Below are 19,077 nucleotides of genomic sequence, written 5' to 3'. Positions count from 1 at the left end.
ATGTATTAATATTGCTGTACATGTCATTATTTGTCATTTGTAAGTAAGATGTACACTGTATAGGTATTTTACTGTACAGATGCTATGAGAGACTTTTTTGTTTTTGATATAGAAATAATGGAAACAGATTATTTTAGATATCCAAGTGGTAGGAGTGCCTAGGAACCAGAGCAACCCATGAACACCCAAACATCGCGTGGTCTCTATGTAATGGGAATTCCACATCTAGTCATTGGAGGGTGTACAGCAACTTTATTTCCAACTGGAAAGCCAGTGTTGCATACAGCAAACTCGTATATATCTGGGGAACTTTTGGGACTCCAGGTTCACACTTGCCAACATGTTGTGGACTGGTTGCGGGTACAGGAATCACACCTGTTCCCAAACCCACAACTACCCGCAGCCAAATTGTACTGCTCTTACGAGACAAGAGGGGCTGCCATTTATTCTGAATGGCACCCTTATGCATCACAGCGCGTTTGCAAGTGCAGGAACCCGCATGGTCAAAAAGCAGTTTCCCTGCGACTGCGTTTTTAAAAGTTGCATGCACCTTTTTCCTGTGGGTAACGTGGGCACAGCAGCCAAGTCAAATGAGTGCCCAAGCAAACGCCGGCTGGACAGCCCACAATAGTGTGAACCTAGGCTAAAACTGTCTGCCTAGATTTTCCTGTCCCTTTTGATAAAGTTCCTCAACATGCAGTTACGGTGCATTGATAAATTTCCCACTAACTTTAAAAAGTAACTCAACTTTTGATAAGAAAAAAAACATTCCCCTCTGGGTGATCAATGTACATTGCAAAGATTGTAACAAACTTTGTAGCAGAATCCTGCCTTTTTGTTATTCTGAAGAAATGGCTCTTTGTGTCCGTATGCAGAGTGAATCTGTAAGGGAGTGACTTTATAATTATCAGTCAGCTGCTGCATCTACAGGGCTCTGAGAAAATTGGCAAGGTCTGCATCCCTTTTAGATGTGATTTCCCTTTGGGAGTAGCTCCCCAAAAATGACATTGTTGTTGCTGAGGATGCTCAAAATCTGACTTGTATCTTAGTGCAGATTTCTGTGAAAATCAGTGAGCCATTCACTCAAGCAGGAAATGACATATCTGGAGTGTGTTCTGTACACCATCTGTGTACAGAACTCCAGGTAGCCATATTGCATTTTACAGAAAACTACACAGCAGTAACTTGGAAAGCAACAGTCATTTTTAATAACATTCTATTACAACATGACTTCAGTCTCAATTGTGTGTGCTACATTATTATTATTTTTTTTTAACTACCAAAGTGGAATTACCCTTTAAGCATGTATTGTCCTTATTAACCAGTGATGAGCTACAGAAGGCAGTAGGGCATAGCATATTGAAACAGCCTGGATTTTATTATTATTATACAGTATTTATAAAGCGCCAATAGTTCGCTCAGCACTATCCAAAACTCCTGTTTGATTTTCCCATGTAAGAAACTGAATAAGAAATAAGATTTAACTGAATGAAAAAAAAATCAACAAGAGACTGAAAAAACTTAAACAAGTTAGAAAGAATTAATGTGTTTATTAAACATTTCAGTTCTCTTATTCCTGTGTATGTAAATTGCAGTCATCACAACCACAGCAAAGTAAGGTTGAGCAAAACTACCAAAAAAGGCTTTGAGCAAACTAGAAGCTAGAGGAACCACAATCTAAAATAGGTTTGTTTACTCATATTTCTTGAAGAATATATGTTCTGACACACCTTTTTAATAAAAATAAGCACATGCTGTTGCTGGGTATATCATTTTGGCAAACAAACATTTGGCAAATGTATTAACACTTTGCCTCCTATACCTACCAGTAAACCCATAAGCTAAATATTAGCTGAATATTAGAGTTTACTAAAAGCATACAACCAGTTAGAGATGCTGTCATCTTGCGCATGCATTAAAAAGGACAGTGACCTTTTAGGGCTAGTTCACACTAGATACAGTCCGTTTTTTTTTTTTTTCTGCAGCAAAAATGCATGCACAGTGTTTTCCATGTATTCCAATGGCCCTGGTTCACACTAGTGCAGTCAACTCCAGTCAGTTTCCAATGCAAAAAAAAGTAGAACATGCTGCCTTTTTGTCTGCACAGAACTATACTGGAACACCGCAAAGTGCAGCAAAACTGCACCGGAACAGAGTGTGGTGTGAACTGGAAGCAAAAATGCATCCAGAGTGCGTTTTTTGTGATGTGAACTGGCCTTTTACATGCATGCCTACCATCTTACACTCTCCTTACCTGCACTCTCACCAATTCTTCCTCCATCACAGGTAGCATTAAAATGAGCTGTGTAGGTGACCCAGGTGGAGCATTGATGTCCCTGCCTTGGTCATAGACTTACCTGATTGTTTCTAGACCTGTGCATTGTGACCGGAAAGGAGGTCCCATGCGTCCCTATACGCAGGAGCACTGAGGTGAGTTAGAAACTGCAACAAAGGAAGGAGCGTTAGGAGAGAACTGGTAACATGAGTATGAGGGGGGTCCTCTGTAGAAACACAATCCTGTCAAACTTTTTTTTTTTTTAAGGTTTACAGAGTGGGTAAAGGGTAAATGGTTAGAACCTGTGTCAAGTTTAAGGCCTCATGCACACTGAGCATTTTAGAAATGCCAGCAGCGTTAAACAATGCAGAGTCGCGCAGAGTTCTAATATGTTTACAGCGTTAATCTCCAAATGGTTGCTCCATATTGGTAGTTAAAACTCAAAAGCCCAGTGTCTCATATTATGTCACTTCTTTTGTACCATATTATAATATTCATTTGTAAGTAAGGTTGGCCTTACCCCAGTGGATTTTTTGTTTGACCTCTTCTCCTTTTATCTGTTAAAATGACACATACAGAATTTGTATAGGTCCATATAGTGCACAGTGGGATATATTGTAGCTGTAAATGTTTGATTGTATGAGATTTATTTTTGTTCACATAGCTTTTTTTTTAAGTTTTGTATTGTTTGATTTATTTTATTTTTATTGTAATAATTTGAATTTATTTTGGTCTTTATGACCATCTCTGTGTGTACTTTTGGTGCCATCGTGTGCGCTCTCTTTTTTTCCCTCCTTCTAAGGGACATCACTATCGGGGCCATATCTTCTTTCCTGTGCCTCTTTATCTGGTTGGATTGCAGTGGATGTGTCAACCACTGTCCTCACAATCCCTAGTCTTGTCACTTGTTCTGCCCTCCCTCAAATGTCACCATGTGTGGGTAACTTTGCCACTGTCTTGCCGAGTGAGGGTTTTTTTTTTTTCGTGTGTGTCATACAGAGGGTGGAGCCTGGGAGCAGCACTTTCGTATTCTGTAAGCGCTGCATCTGTGTTTTGGGTTGGCCTGTGCATGCTCAGTGAATTTATAAGAGATTTCTAAATCATAAAATGACTTCCTGCATCATTAGTGATAATGCTGGGATCTGTGGGTTGTGTAGGGAACTTCAATTCAAGTCGTTTGCAGTGGCTTTTCAGTGTTATTTATGGCATTATTTAACAGTTCATTTTTTTTTTTTCTCCAGATAAAGCTCCACTATCCAAAAGCCTTCTACTCATCCTAGGTGCTCTCTCTATTATACTTGCCCTCCTGTTTCAGCAGCAGCAAGCACTTTTTGTATATGACGTGCAAGCAATAAAAGACAATTTTCATGTAAGTGTGACTTAGACATGTGCTCCTCATTGTTGGTTCTAAGCTTTAAGATCTAATCCTAATCTAATACTTTTGACTGTGAAAATTAATGTGTATTTAGTTTGACAGTCTTTTTTTTTTCTGCCATGTTTAACAGCTGGAATAAATATACTTATTAAAGTGGTATTAAACCCGAAAACAAAAATGTAATATATTGTAGCTTACCAACCCTTGAATGTGGTAGCCGCATTAGTTTTCTTTTTTTAGTTTATTTTAGGTTTTTTCTTTTATTTCCAGCCAGTAACACGCTTCCTGTACTAGGTTTGTCTGCATTCTGAATTAAGTAGTTAAGCAGAGATCTTTTGGACAACAGCATTGTCTGGGGAGAGGGTAGTGTTAGACCAGCAGATTTAGATGGATTTAACTAACAAATTGAAACTGAACTTCAGCTAACAATTTATAAGCAGCTACAGCAAACCATTTATCTCTTTTGGGATAAAGGTTTTACATAAAGGGATAAAAGCTGACCAATGTACGCACCTATGTCAACGTTGCATGGCTTGTCTCAACCCTCTAATGGATTTTTGTCTGGACAGCTTGGTCAGTTCCTGGCTGGATCCACCATGTGAAGAAAGGGGAAAAAAAGGCTAAAAAAAAAACTAAGCCCCCACATCTAAGAATTGGTGGGCTACAATTATATTAGATTTTTTGAGGGGGTTTATTCCAACTTTAAAGATAATATGACAGTGTCTGTGAGCTCTGTGTCATATCGCTAGTCTATACTTAAAGGATAAGTTCACCTTTCAGACAAAAATATTAAATGCACATTTTTTTGCAGGTAAAAAAATGTGCATTAATTATTTTTAAAAGCAAGAACTTCCTGCGCTAGGAATGGGGCCCTATTCACCAAGCTGCTGACACAAAGCTCCTTACCAACAAGAGTGAATAAATATAAATATAAAGTGCAGCGCTATCCCTAAATAAACTAAATACATATAAATTTAAATATAAAGTGCAAACTGACTATTCAAAGTGCTCTAAATAATACCGCAAGGTACTAAACATATGTGCAAAAATCTCCTGCATGGGTATTAGATACAGGGATTTCAAATATGGCAGCCACGCCGGAAATGACGTCACCGCGCTCCCAGAATCCTCCTCGTGGCCATATTTGAAATCCCTGTATCTAATACCCATGCAGGAGATTCATAGCATGGGGTATTGAAGGCTTGTGAGGAGACGAACTCAAAGGTGAGTGGGCAATTTTATTCTATATCTATTTTACAAAATAAACAGGATTACACTATGTGAGTCTTTTTTGTTTGTATATGAATCGAGGAGGAGACTGCTGATAGAGTATAAGAGGCGGGGGAGGTCCTGGTGAGCTATTAAAGTGGTGTCCTGTTTTAAAGCGAGCTGACCCTGTGGGGTCGTGGCAAGGAGGTGAGGGGCAATCACTGCTAAAGTTTGGATTCACACAGTGTGGACACGTGTGACACATGCATGAAGATTGAAAGTCTTTTTTGTTGCATTTGGACACTTTAATTTTTCTTTGGACTTATTATCATGTATAACAGATGGTTGCAGTGATTTTGATTGTCACTAATTGCACTTTATTCTCATTTTTTGGAATACACGGGTTGCACAATTTTTGTAAATGCACAATTTTGCACATATGTTTAGTACCTTGTGGTATTATTTAGAGCACTTTGAATAGTCAGTTTGCACTTTATATTTAAATTTATATGTATTTAGTTTATTTAGGGACAGCGCTGCACTTTATATTTACATTAATTATTTTTGTCTACAGGAGCCCGGAAAGCATTGCACCAGCGATCAGTAGATCACTGATGCCATGCAGGTCTCCTGCAGACCTGTCAGAATATTTGCTTGCCGTACGGGATGTACAAGCAAGCAGATATTCTGACCGGAAGCTTCAATGGACTACCACGGCGCTCTACAGCCGTGACAACTACAAGTACAAACTTCCGCGATTAAATGAACTGCCAGTCCCGACAGCCTTCGCTGTCCATGAATGAATGATACGGCCCTGTAGGTGGAGCCCCTCAGCCCACGCTGTTTTCAAATTTGACAGATCGTACGGCGAGAAGTCTCCCTGTACTATCTGTCAGAGGGAGGGGGGGCGGCGGGGCTGCAGCTCTGAGAACATGTTACATGTTCCACCCTAAAAATGGGTGGTACATTTTATCATGTTCCCAAAGGTGAACTTATCCTTTTAAAGCAGATTAAAGAGATTGTTTGTTTGTTTGTTTGTTTGTTTTTCCAGCTTGGTTAAAACCATTGCTTACCATTGTGGAATGGTTTGACTGCTGGGCATGCTATAATACACTGTGTTAGTTTGTGCTACAAACAGTAAGTGGTCTTCCTGCATAGGTATCAGACACTTCTTCTATGCTGTTGGAAAGAAGCAGAGTCCATTACAATGCTCAGCATAAATGAGTACACCCCAACAGATTTATCAGAAAACCTTTCTTTTCCAAATCAACATTTTCAATGGGACAATATGCTACAAAATACTCCCATAAATGCAGGCCATTGATTTCAAACAAGATTTGTTAATTTGCACACACACAAAAGTATTTTTCCTAACAGATTCATTCAAGATCATGTTGCAAAAATGAATACACCCCAATGAAAGTCTTAAGAGCAAATCTAAATTTTAGACCACAAAGTCCTAATTAACAAGAATTCAACTACAGGTGAGTCTATTCATTAAACAGATGTCCATCAGACAGTTGATTATAAAAGGGCGTTATAATCCCCTTCCCATTTCATGCTGTTAGCAATGGCACCACATGGAAGAGAAATGTCACAAGGCCTGAGAAAGAATATACTTTATTTACACAAGAAAGGTGAAGGCTACAAGAAGATCAGCAAAGCTATACTTATCAGTCAGAATACTATAGCAAAAGTGATACAAATATTTTCCAAAGATGGAACTACAACCATCTCACAGAGATGTCCAGGCTGTCCACGGAAGGTAACACCTCGACAAGGGTGTCTTCTGTTGAGAAGGGTTGAGGAAAATCATCATTCAAGTTCCTTGCAGTTCGCTAAAGAAGTAGAAAATCAAACCTGGGTAATTGCTCCCCGTAATACAATACGGCATACACTGCAGAGAAATGCCATGCATGGGTGTCATCCACGAAGGAAGCGTGGAGTGATGAGACCAAGATAAATGTTTTTGGAACTGATGGCTTCAAAACTGTTCGGTGTCACAAAGGTGAGGAGTACAAAGAAAAATGCATGATGCCTACAGTGCAACATGGTGGTGGCAGTATCCTTCTGTGGGGCTGCATGAGTGCTGCTGGTGTCGGGGAGCTGCATTTCATTAATGGTATCATGAATTCACAGATGTACGGCTCTATATTGAAAGAGATGATGCTACCATCACTATGTGCCTTCCGTTTTTGTGCACTTTTCCAACATGACAGTGATCCAAAACATACATCTAAGGCCAATGTTGCATTTCTGAAGAAGAGCACGGTGAAAGTGATTCACTGACCAAGTATCCTGATCTGAGAACACCTATGGGGAATTCTGAAGAGACAAGTTGAGCATCATTCTCCGTCCAGCATTCAGGCTCTAAAAGAGGCTGTTCCTGAAGAATGGATAAAGATAGATGTTGCAATATGTTGCTAACTTGTTCATTCCATGCATGGAAGACTTGGTGCTGTCCTTACAAATTATAAGTTCATACCAAATACTAGATGTAGTAGTTTTTGTGTGGTGTATTAATTGTTGAACTAATTTGAGTAAAACTGAAGATTTTGTAATCTAAGTTATATTATTAACCTTACTTTCATGGAATGAGCTAAAGAAATGTTCTATAAAACTCAGTTTTATGGAAATATTTTTTGTGTTCATTGAGAAATTGATTAAAATCTTACTTTTCAAAAAGGGTGTACTCATTTATGCTGAGCACTGTGTGTGGCACCATGACCATTATGGAACCATCTTGTATTTTTTACCAGTGAATTCTTTGATTGGGCATGGTGGAGATCATGACATCATCTGCCCACTTTTCCATCTCAGCCAACCAGAGAACACCTTGTTCTCACTGATAAACATACAAGGCTGTTCCTATATGGCTGAGGTGCCATGTGACTATCTGTTTATTTCCAGCAGTAGGGAGGAAGTGTGTGGTGGGAAGATGAAACACTGATGATAAAGGTGGATGCTATCGGTGTCAGCACTACTGGTTAAACGTATGTGCTGGTGACCTATCATTGTTGCCATGCAAACCATTGCACTCTGACAAGTACTTGGTTAGAGTGCATTGCAGTTTTTCCTGCAGTGTTGCTGCTTTTCACAATTATTACGTGGGCTTGTGTGTCCTAGAAATAACAGATAAGTTGTTTGCTCCACATATCCAAGAGCTGGTCAGTGCTTATGGTAAATATAGCTCTTCAGGGCAGCCTATACCAGTAGAAAATGATGTAGGGTGCACTGTCCTTCGTGCTAGCTCCTGAGGTTCCCATTCCAGAGAAATTGTGTTGGATTAATGATGGCTGCTGCTTGGGCATGAGTAAAGCCAGGTAAACATGGAATATTGCATATGAACATTTATGTATTTTCACATGTAATGAGCAGGTGGAGCGCTAATCTACTTTCACATTCCTTCCCTCCCTCCAAGTCTTGGCACCCTTTTCACACTAGGAACTGCATTTGAATAGGACATGCATGCTGTGCAGTTCTCGTGCAAGTCACATACAGTCCTGTGCAGTGCAATTTCCGCCACATTTAATTTTTAATGGGGTGAAATCGCACAGCACCAAAAATAGTGCATGCACTGCACTTTGGCAAGCACAGCAACTCGATCGCATGCTACTTTTGTACCATGCTTTCCAGTGTGGGCCGATGCAGACAAATGCACACTGTGTTTGCGGTCTGCGTTTGGGGCATCATTAACTTTGCACTGACGCTTGCAGCAGATCGCAAAGGCAGTGTGACTGGATTATGGTGTGGGAAGCTGCACAGGAACACTGCTTTCCTGCACTGCATTCTATTGTGAAAGGACCCTAATTATACTTTTATTACGGAGCAGCTCTCCACACATTATAGATGGTCTTTCCAAAGGGATGAATGGAAATTATTCTGCTGATTTGGCTTAAGAAGTGCCTGGTCAGAAAACTTTTTGCAGTGGCCACTGTGTAGCAAGTCACAGCCTGGCTCATGAGATCACTTGCTATCACCTGTCCAGAAGCAGGGTTATTTTGTATAGTGCTGATGACATCAAGAGGATGTGAACTGTTTACTGCAGCGCTGGACCGTTGATTCTGGAAACTGCAGTAGAAAGGGACATAAACCGTTGAATTAGTGAAGTATAAAATGGCATCTAAAGGTAAACGAAACCTACATGAGTGATGGGGGTGGGGAGGGAGTGATAGGAAGGTGTATTCTCATGCCCAAAGATGGACTTTAATCACAAGAAATATTTATTTTATAGGTTATATATTTTATAACAAGTGATGGTACCGGGTTAGCTACTATTAAAGAAACACAGCAATTGTTGTCCAAAAGTCCAAAAGTTAATTCAAGCCAAAACTTGGCATTCTAATTTTGGATAGTGGTGAATGGTTAAAATCCGCGGCAGCTTTTAATTGCTGTCTGTCTACCTAATATAAAGATTTTGAGCCATCATCAGAACAGGAGGGGAGGGGAAATCTTTCGATGAGGACATCTGTCAAAGAAGGCATTTCCAATTTTCTCACTCCCTTTTATGTCTACACGACAGGAAGTGAAAGAAATGTCCCCAATGAGACACAGATGAGAATACAAAAACCTCACAGGGATATATACTATTCTCTACTTGTACTTAAGTAACACTGAGGGTTTAATAACACTAACTTTTCAGGACAAAATCAATTCTTTTTTTTTTTTTTTTCCAGCATCAGTAAATTCACAAATTCTGTCACATACTTTTTGACTTCTTTTTTCAATTGTAGACTTGTTTTCATCCTTCTAATATCAGCTTTTGCATACTCCTTTTGAACTTTTTGTTTTAGATATGGAGACTATTCTTTGGGAGAATCATATGTCTGGATCTGAAGGATACATTTTGTAGCAGTTTACTTATATATAATTTTAGAACCTTAGAGAGACGTTTTGGCACACGGAAATTTACGGTAAGATGTGCTTCGTTATTTAAGATAAATGGGAATAAACCCTGGCTGTAAATGAAAGGAACATTGTAGTAGCTACCATTGTTGACCTCCTCTTGAAAATCCTAGTTGCCAGGACAGTCATTCTAATCCTCTCGATTTCTGAGTCGCTAACCCAAAACTAGTTTGGAGTAAAAGAAGTCAGAACTGCAGAGAAGTGAGAACTTTCTCAGTTATCCGGGACATAAAATGGCTAGTTGTAGATATTCACATTAAACTAGTCTTGTTTTCTGATGAGTCACAGTTCATCCAAGTTGACACGCTGTTCCGGTGATCCTGACACTCAGAATTGAAAAGGCTGCTTGTATAAGCTGTGGTTGCAAAGTTGAATGTGAATTACTACTACAAACAGAGATCTAAATCTGTAATTGTGTTGTAGGTGACTTACTCAGAAATCATTGATGACATTAGCATATCCGCAAGGAAACTAAAATTTATAGAAGCTGAGGTCAGCAGTGGCAGCCTCCTTATTTTTATCAGCATAGACCTCTATTAAGCATAATACACATATAGGTTTGATAATTACTCATATACAAAGATGTGTCATTCAAAGTACAGACTGATATAAAAGTATTTTTAACAAACATCAGCATATACTTGTAGTGCATACTTTGGGTTTAATATACACCACCTGCCAAGGTACGTCTCATGTTTTTTTTCTTTATATGTGGCAGGAATGTAAAGGTCCTGCTAAATATTTGAGATGCATGAGAGTTCTGGAGCTATATTAGTTGTATAGTTTGAAATGGAGGAACACATTGATTATTTTAGGTAATGAGAATAACCCCACACAAATGTGATTTTCAGGCTCTGATATACAGGTACAGTATGTTTGTGGGGGATGAAGCCTCCAGGTTCTTCTAATTCTTTTTTTTTTTTTTATTAATATTTTATTAAGTTTTACATTTCATCTATTCCATCCAATAAAATTTCAGTATAACTTTTATTCAATTATTTTCACCCAACATACAAAAAATACAAACTCCCCCTTCCCCCTCCCTATCCCACTCCATACCTTCCCTTCCCTTACCTCCCCCCCCCCCTTCTTCTCAGCTTCATTCCTCTCTCTTTTGGAATCCTAGGGTTTTCATGTATTCTTCTTTCCTATACACTTTCAATTAATTTAACCTTCTTAAACTCCTCCCACTTTTTCCATTTCTCACGAACACACTCCATTTTATCCTCCTCTATATGGTATAGTTCTTCCATCCTGTATATCTGATCTACCTTTTTAATCCAGTCCGATATTCTTGGTGCTTCCTGTTCCATCCAGAATGTAGTAATCAAACCCTTTGCTGCATTAATATAGTGCAATAACCCAGAATTTGTATACCTTCCCACCGTTAACTCTGTTCCATGAAAAAGACATACCCCTGGTTCCTTTAATATTTTTATCCCAGTTATTTCTTGTATCAAGTGAATTTCTTCTTCCCAATATTTTTGAATTTTGTGACACTCCCACCAAATGTGACCTACTGTGCCCTGTTCCCCACAACCCCTCCAACATAAAGGTGATTTATCCCTATTTTGTTTGTGTACTATATTTGGTGTCATATACCACCTCGCCAGACATTTTTAGTTCATCTCTACCTCTTTCATGCTCACATTACCTTGTGTTAACTTAAATGGGTTCCATTGTTCTTTCTTCCTTAGGGGCCTAGGAAGTTTTTCTATAAAATGTTTTATTTGTAAATACCGCCACTCATCTACTTTAGTGAACAACTCCTTCTTTTTCATTTCTACTAAGGGGCAAATTTCCTCGTCTTTCATTAGGTCTCTTAATTGAGCATCTCCTTTTTTATCCATCTCCCTGCAATCTTTTCATTCCCCGGTGAAAAAAAATCAGTGTTTACAATAGGCATCAACATAGAGTTAAATTCCCATCCCATCTGTGTATTGTGTCCCAAGCTCTCAAAACAATTCTTGTAAATACGCTTGTACTATCTATCACTCCACGAAGGTAAGGTGGCAACCATATTATCCTATCCAAATGTGTTTTACTTCATGTGTTTTCTATATTTATCCAGCTTTTCCCCTGTGAATTATGTGTCCAATCAAAAATTTGTGCTATCGATACTAAGTTATATTATCTTCTGAAATTGGGTACACCTAAACCCCAGTTTTCTTTGTCTCTAGTTAGAACTTCATAACTTATTCTAGGTTTTTCATTTCTCCATATAAACTTTAACATAATTTTTTTCATTATCCTAAAATACTGTCCTGGCAGCTTTATTGGGATCATCTGGAATTTATATAAAATTTTTGGGACAATTACCATTTTAATTAGATTTATTTGTCCTATCCAAGATATACCACCTATCCCAAATTCTCTCATTTCGTCTTTAATTTCGTTTAATAATGGAATATAATTTACTTTATATAGATTCTTCAGGGAGACAGCTACATTTATTCCTAAGTATTTTAGTTCTTTTTCCTTCCACGAGAAAGAAAATTCCCTTTGCAAAGCCTTTTTCTCTCCTCTTGGAAGATTTATATTCAAGATTTCTGTTTTAGTTGGGTTAATTTTTAAGTTAGGCAACTCCCCATATTCCTTCAGCGTGTTCATTAAATTGGGTAATGTTATCCTTGGGTTACCTACATAGAACAGCAAGTCGTCGGCATATGCCGCTACTTTATGCTCTCTCTCTCCTATCCTAATTCCCTTGATATCTATATTTTTCCTTATTTTCTCTAAAAGGGATTTTAAGGACAGGACAAACAGCAAAGGTGACAAAGGGCATCCCTGACGTATCCCATTATACATCTTAAAGCTCTCTGATATTTCCCCATTAACCTTTATTGCAGCTGATGGTTGACTGTACAATTTCCCTATCCATATTCTCATTATAGGACCCATCCCCAGGACTTTCAGTGTATCCAACATATACCCCCAGTCTAATCTGTCAAACGCTTTTTTAACGTCTACTAACAGTAACAATACAGGGAATTTTTCTCTTTTACTTTTTTGTATGAGCATTATTGATCTTAATACGTTATCCCTACCTTCTCTCCCAGGGACAAACCCCACTTGATCCATATGGATCCATTCCGGCATTAACTCCTTCAGCCTATTTGCCAGCACTTTTGCATATAGTTTGGTGTCTATATTTAGTAGGGATATCAACCTATAACTAGAACACTGTGTACTATCTTTCCCTTCTTTTGGTATTATTGTGATATGAGCCTGGAGGGATTCCTCCCTCATTTACATCTCCCCTCCCAATGCGTTCATATATATAGTTAGTTTAGGTGTCAATTGATCTTTAAATTTCTTATAGTATCTCACAGTATACCCTTCCGGTCCTGGACTTTTCCCTGCCATAGTACTCTTCAATACACTATAAATTTCTTCTTCTGTTATTGATCTCTCTAGGGATATTAACTGCTTTTCTCTCAATTTCGGTAGCCCCGCCTCTTTTAGGTGTGTCAGTCTTTTTTTACTTCTTTCTTCCTCTTCTCTTATGGACTGTTGGGGATTGATATTGTATATTTTACTATAATAATCTTTAAACACTTTTGCAATATTTTTGGTAGAATATTTTAGTTCTCCTTTATTGTCTCTTATTTGCTCTATATAGTTCCTACCTTTTTCTTTTTTTCTTTGAGCTCTCTTTAAGAATTTTCCTTCTCTATCTCCCCACCGATATCTTTCACTGCTCATCTTATTAAACACTCTCCTTTTTTCTTCCTCCATTAAGTTATTTAGTTCTTCTCCTCCTTTTTTCCATTACATTCTGCTTACTCTGTTTTGTTATATTCTTTTTATATACCTGTTCTAATTCAAGTAATTCTCTATGAAGTGTGTTAATTCTCTCTTTCCTTTCCTTTTTCTTTTTCACCCCAATCGCCATTAAGATTCCTCTAATATAGGCCTTGTGGGCTTCCCATACAGTCGCCACTGACACCTCCTCAGTCTCATTTCTTTCAAAATATAGTTCTACTTCTCTTTTAATTATCTGTTCCGTCTCCTGATCCTGAAGAAGTGCCTCATTTAATCTCCACGTGTTTACCTTTTTTTGTTCTCTTCCCCATTTTAACCTTATTGTGACAGGTGCATGATCGGACAGCGTTATAATTTCTATCTTTGCTTTCACCAAAGACACTATAAGTCTATGATCTAGCAATATATAATCCAATCTTGAGTACGTCTTGTGTGCGTGAGAATGGAATGTATAATCTCTATCACTTAGATTTTTAATTCTCCAACTATCCACCAACTGACAATATTGTATTGTTTTCCTTAATTCATTCAGATGTTTCTTACCCTCTCTCAACACACGAGATGTCGTGTCAATCTGTGGTTCCATGCAACAATTAAAATCCCCTGCAACAATTAGTTTGCTTTTTTTGAAATCTATTAGCTTCTTCAGTATGTTCTTTAGATAAACCTCTGATTTTTTTATTGGGGCAATATATATATCTACATTCTACCTCTTGCAATTTCCCCTTTAAGACTAAAAATCTCCCCTCCGGATCCTCCATTTTATCTTCCAGACTAAACCTTAAATTTTTTTGCAAACCCAATTGCCACACCTTTAGCATGTTTAATTGGGGAGTCTGCATAATACCTTAATGAGTAGTGCTTAGAGTATACTTTCACATTTGGTTCTTGTATTAGATGGGTTTCCCTTATAAACACTACCTCGATAAATGTTTTTTGTATTTCTTGAAGTATCTTAAATCTTTTCTCCCAGCTTTTTAGCCCTTTAACATTTGTAAGTCATAAAGTTAACCTCCTCCATTACTATATATATTTTCCATTCTTTCTTTCCCTAGGATTCTCCCTAATTCTTCTATCTCCTCTTTATGCTGAGTGTCACCCTTATCCCTTTACCCTCCCCCCCTCAATTTCCCTTTCCCTCTTCTCCCACTACCCTCCCCATCCCTCAGGCTACCTTTTTGCCTACAAATCATTCGTGGTCCCTATACCACCCTTGATTCAAGTTTAAGGTGGTGCTCCGACCACGAACGGTTCGCCAGCCACCTATCCTCCTCCGTGTCCTGCCCCTCACTATATCTAATAAGTCTTCAGCGACCTATCTATTTGGAAGGGCTGGAGCAAAAGGAAAAAGGGGGACAAAAAAAAAGGACCCCCCCCTCCTCCTCTTCTCTATTCTCTATTCCTCCTTCCAACTACCTGCCAATTTTCTTTTCCCATAGCCCCTATCTCTCCTTCCTCTTCTTACCACCCAGGTATCGCCATTTCCTGTAATTCAAGTCTCTCACAAAAGTCTCTCAGGAAATCTTAATCTTGCTGTACGTCCATTTTTCCATCCGATTAAACATGCCAGGAAGCCCCATCTATACTGCACATTTTGCTTCTTCATCTGCTCTAATAATGGTTTCAGAGATCTCCTTGTCAGTGTCTCTACAGCTAGATCAGCAAAAATCTGAATATTTATTTCTCCATATTTAATTGCTGCTCTTCCTTTTATCTTCTTCCATATCTTCTTTATCCCCAAAATTATGGCATTGCACAATTATATTTCTTGATTTTTCTTTACCCCTTTCTTGTTGGAGCTTTCCTATTCTATACACACTGTCCAATTTAAGCATCTCTGATATCGATCTGTCCATTATAGTATTCAATATTTTACATATTATACTCATTAGTTCTTCACCGTGTGAATTCTCTGGTACTCTTATCCTTCGATTACATCTCCTATCCCTAGTTTCTTGATCCTCTATCCTATATAGCAGCTTTCTTTGTTCTTTTCTCATTTCTATCGTCCGCTTTTCTAGTTTCAAAATAGTTTGGGCCTGTTCTTCAACTTTTCCCTCTTTTTCTTCCACTGTTGATATCATTTGTCCCAGATCTTTCTGTATTATCGCCATCTCTTGTTTTATTGATTTTTCAAGGCTTTTAAACATTTCTGCTATTTCTTTTTTATTTGGCATTTGTAGTTCCTTTTCCTGTTCTACCGCCTCCACTTTTTCTCTCCTTCGTTGACTACTATTAGCCATTCGCAGGGATAGTCTAGTACTGTCTTCCATACTGATTTCCCACACACTCTTTTCAATTAGTCCTTGTTGTCTTTCTGGGGTCAGATTCCCCTGTGAAGGTATATATTTTTTAATCGTACCTGTTTGGGAACGCTTGGGCCCACCTCCTTTTGGCTTTTTTATTTTTCATGCCGTCAAAGATTTGATTCACTTATCCAAGCTCTGGGGGGTGGGTTAGTTATTTTACAGTCCCGTATATCACTTTAAATTCTCTTCCACTAGACTCTATATCTTCTGGGGACCTGTAGTTTATTACTTTGTCTTCCTTTCTTCTACTCCCCCTGGGTAATCTCCCCCTTTACATTCACTTTAAATATAGTTCATTTCACGCAATACATTACACCTCAGCTCTCACACTCCCCCTCCTGCCGTCTTCTCTTTTATATGAGGTGGCTTCAAGCTTTTCCTTCTGTGGGCTGTGAGCTGTGATTCTCATCAGCCCCTCCGTTTGTTTTACTCCTTTTACTTTGTTTTAGGGGGGGATTTTCCTGCTGGGTCGCGTTCCTGGAGGTATGTGCTCAGTGTTTTCAATGGAGGAGCCAGCATCTCCCTCTGCCTGGGAACGCCGGCCAGCTTCTCCTCCTCCCAGTACTCCCTTGCAGGAGGTCACGTGGCCGCTTCGCGTCCTCCGGGCTCCAAGCAACCCGCCGCCCCGGACAGAAAACTTCAGCTGTCCTACTGCAGTGGACCCCAGATGCTCTGTCCTCCTCTCCGACCGACCCGTCCCGCGGTCTCCACGCTCGCCACGTCTCCTCGCACTCTCACTTCTCCAGAAAGCTCCCCCCTCTCACAGGTAGGGCTTTACGGGCATCTCTGACGGCTACAGGACACAATGAGGGTCAGGTGGCTGACTTGCGGAGAGCGCTCAAATCTCGCTCTCCCTCACCGCCATGTCCAGGCTCCTCTCTCTAGACTCATCTTAATTCATAATCCGGTTCTTCTAATTCTATAAAGGGAAATTTTTTTTTGCTAAGATGGGGTTTCTGGCATTTTATTACCTGTCCTTTTTTTTATGGTCCTTATGAAGTCAATCTACGCAAGGTAAAAATGTATCAAGTGTTCAACAGCAGTGAGACGTTGCTATACTGGCCAAGAGGAAGCTAGAAATTGGGGTGCAGGGATTTTAAGTACCTACAAGTGTAAGAATACAAGTCATATTGTAATTCATTGTTCTTAAAAATGACCTTTCCTTTTCAATCTGCAGGGCTGTAATTTTCAGTTAAATGCAATGTAACATGGCAACCTGGAGGTGTTCTGTACACAGATGTTGTACAAAACGTCACCAGAAATGTAATTTCTTGCTTGTGAGATTTCTTACTGATTTTCCCAGAAGTCTTCACTAAGATACAAGTCAGATCTTTGGCATCCCCTGCAACAGAAATCTAATTTTTGGTGTGCTACCCCCAAAGGGAAATCGCAACTAAAGTGGTGCAGACCCTGCCACTCTTCTCATTAGAACCGTGCAAGTACAGCAGCTGATGGATCATTATAAAATCACATTCATTTTGCGCATGGGCACAGGCAAACATTGATTTCTACAGAATAACAAAAGGTAGGAATCTGCAAGGTTTTTTTGTATCCGTGCAATCTACACTGATCACCCAGAACGGAATGTTTTGGTTTTTTTTTCAAGAAATGTGCAGTTAGCAATGAGTGTGCCTTCCCAAAGGCATGATTATTTTTTTACTGGCTTTTTGCAAGTACATAGTTACATGAGATATATCTTGCCTTTGATCATTAAAATGTTAAATAAAATGAATATAGGCAAGCTCACAAATGAGCTGCTATCATAAAGGATAAAACCCCTTAATCCTTAAATATACAGTAAAACAAATATGCAGCGCTATACAATCAAGTGATCAAAAAAAAAACGCGAAATATCTGCGTGAAATAATGAGATGAACTAACTATTGTGGCAAGTGACGTTCGACGTTATCGAAGGGATAACATGCTGTCGCACAAAACACGTCAGGGAGGAGTCTTGCCGTGCTGACGTCACGCCGCCGAGGCCGCATGATGGTCTGGCGGGCATCTTTAACACTGTCTATGTAAGCCTGATCTGCATTCTATGCAAATATTTGGATTACGTTGCCGAATTCTGATTACATTTACTACACTATAATACCTATGTCTCTGGTGGCTTGATTACTGAGCCATTTAAGGTGGAGGATTACCATCTGGCAGTATAAGTATACTTTGGCTAAGTCTGATGATAAAGAGCTGTCCCTGTTTGCTGGATTGGTCCGTTAGTGATGTCTGGAGTGCTTCCCCTGTTGTTTGTATGTGCCAGTGGAGCCCCCTTCTGTCCCTGACCAGATCCATGACGACCAACAGGGTCCCTTTTGGAGATTATTGCTATATGCGCATATAACTTGCGCTTCTGGTAAGTGCAAGCACATACCATTTTATCACCATTTGAAGTTACAAGCACTGGAGTTATTTCAACGTTCCTGCTTCCCAGTCACCGGAGTCACTGTTTACATTTGGAGTATTGCATCAATCACTTTTTGATTTTCATCCAGTCACAAGTTTACTGGAATATGGATTTATTAGCACTTTATTAGCACTTTTATGAACTTCATAACCTATTTATATATGATGTATACTTCTAGTGTTGAATTAATTGATTCATCTGTGTGAATTTATTTCATCCATTCACTTTTTCACTTGCCACAATATTTAGTTCATCTCATTATTTCACGCAGATATTTTGCGTCTTTTTTTCACTTGATCACTTGATTGTATAGCGCTGCATATTTGTTTTACTGCCTTTGATCATTGATAATATTTTAACTTTCTAGCCTAAGAAATACATATGCCATTTGAAAGGTAAAAACGGTGGTATTTTCTATGTTTTTACTTTGTATTATGTTTTATGGCTGACACAATGGGGCATTCATTTTAAATGGAATCTCCATTTTGTTATGAATGTTAGTTCAAGCATCTGCAGATCATGTATTGTATATCATCCAGAGAGAACTGTTTGCTGTCACCACCACAGATGGGCAAAATGGAGGCTCCAAGCGCCTCTAATTATGACTTGTGTATGATCTGTCTACTGATATTTCAGATGCACAGATAGGGGTTGCTCTCGTTTGCATGTCCCTTGTTGGTGCAGTGGAGAAATGAAAATGTAGGTGTGAAGCATTATGCCCTGGTTCACACCGGTGCAATTTGACAGTTTCAAATCACATGACAAGTCGTACCCTATTGTCCGCAATGGATGTGTTCTAATTGATGCGACTCCGACTTTGTGGTGCCACACC

At 39.0% G+C, this 19,077-nt stretch overlaps 1 protein-coding gene across 3 annotated transcripts in view; it reads left to right on the top strand.

The window, feature by feature from the left end:
• The window catches only part of UBAC2 (UBA domain containing 2), a 199,886-nt gene that overhangs the window by 19,936 nt on the left and 160,873 nt on the right, over positions 1 to 19,077 (top strand). For 2 of the 3 annotated variants that reach the window (XM_089679959.1, XM_089679960.1), the window contains 2 exons: positions 3,517 to 3,644; positions 9,653 to 9,772. In XM_089679959.1, coding sequence (XP_089536085.1) covers positions 3,517 to 3,644; positions 9,653 to 9,772 — 248 coding nt within the window. The remainder of the gene's footprint in view (positions 1 to 3,516; positions 3,645 to 9,652; positions 9,773 to 19,077) is intronic. The other variant, XM_089679961.1, reaches the window with a different exon arrangement.

The sequence above is a fragment of the Staurois parvus genome, unplaced genomic scaffold (genome assembly GCF_062004578.1).
Source record: "Staurois parvus isolate SC_StPar_1 unplaced genomic scaffold, SC_StPar_1.0 ptg000233l, whole genome shotgun sequence".
NCBI lineage: Eukaryota > Metazoa > Chordata > Amphibia > Anura > Ranidae > Staurois > Staurois parvus.
This window is presented reverse-complemented; position numbering and strand designations above follow the sequence as displayed.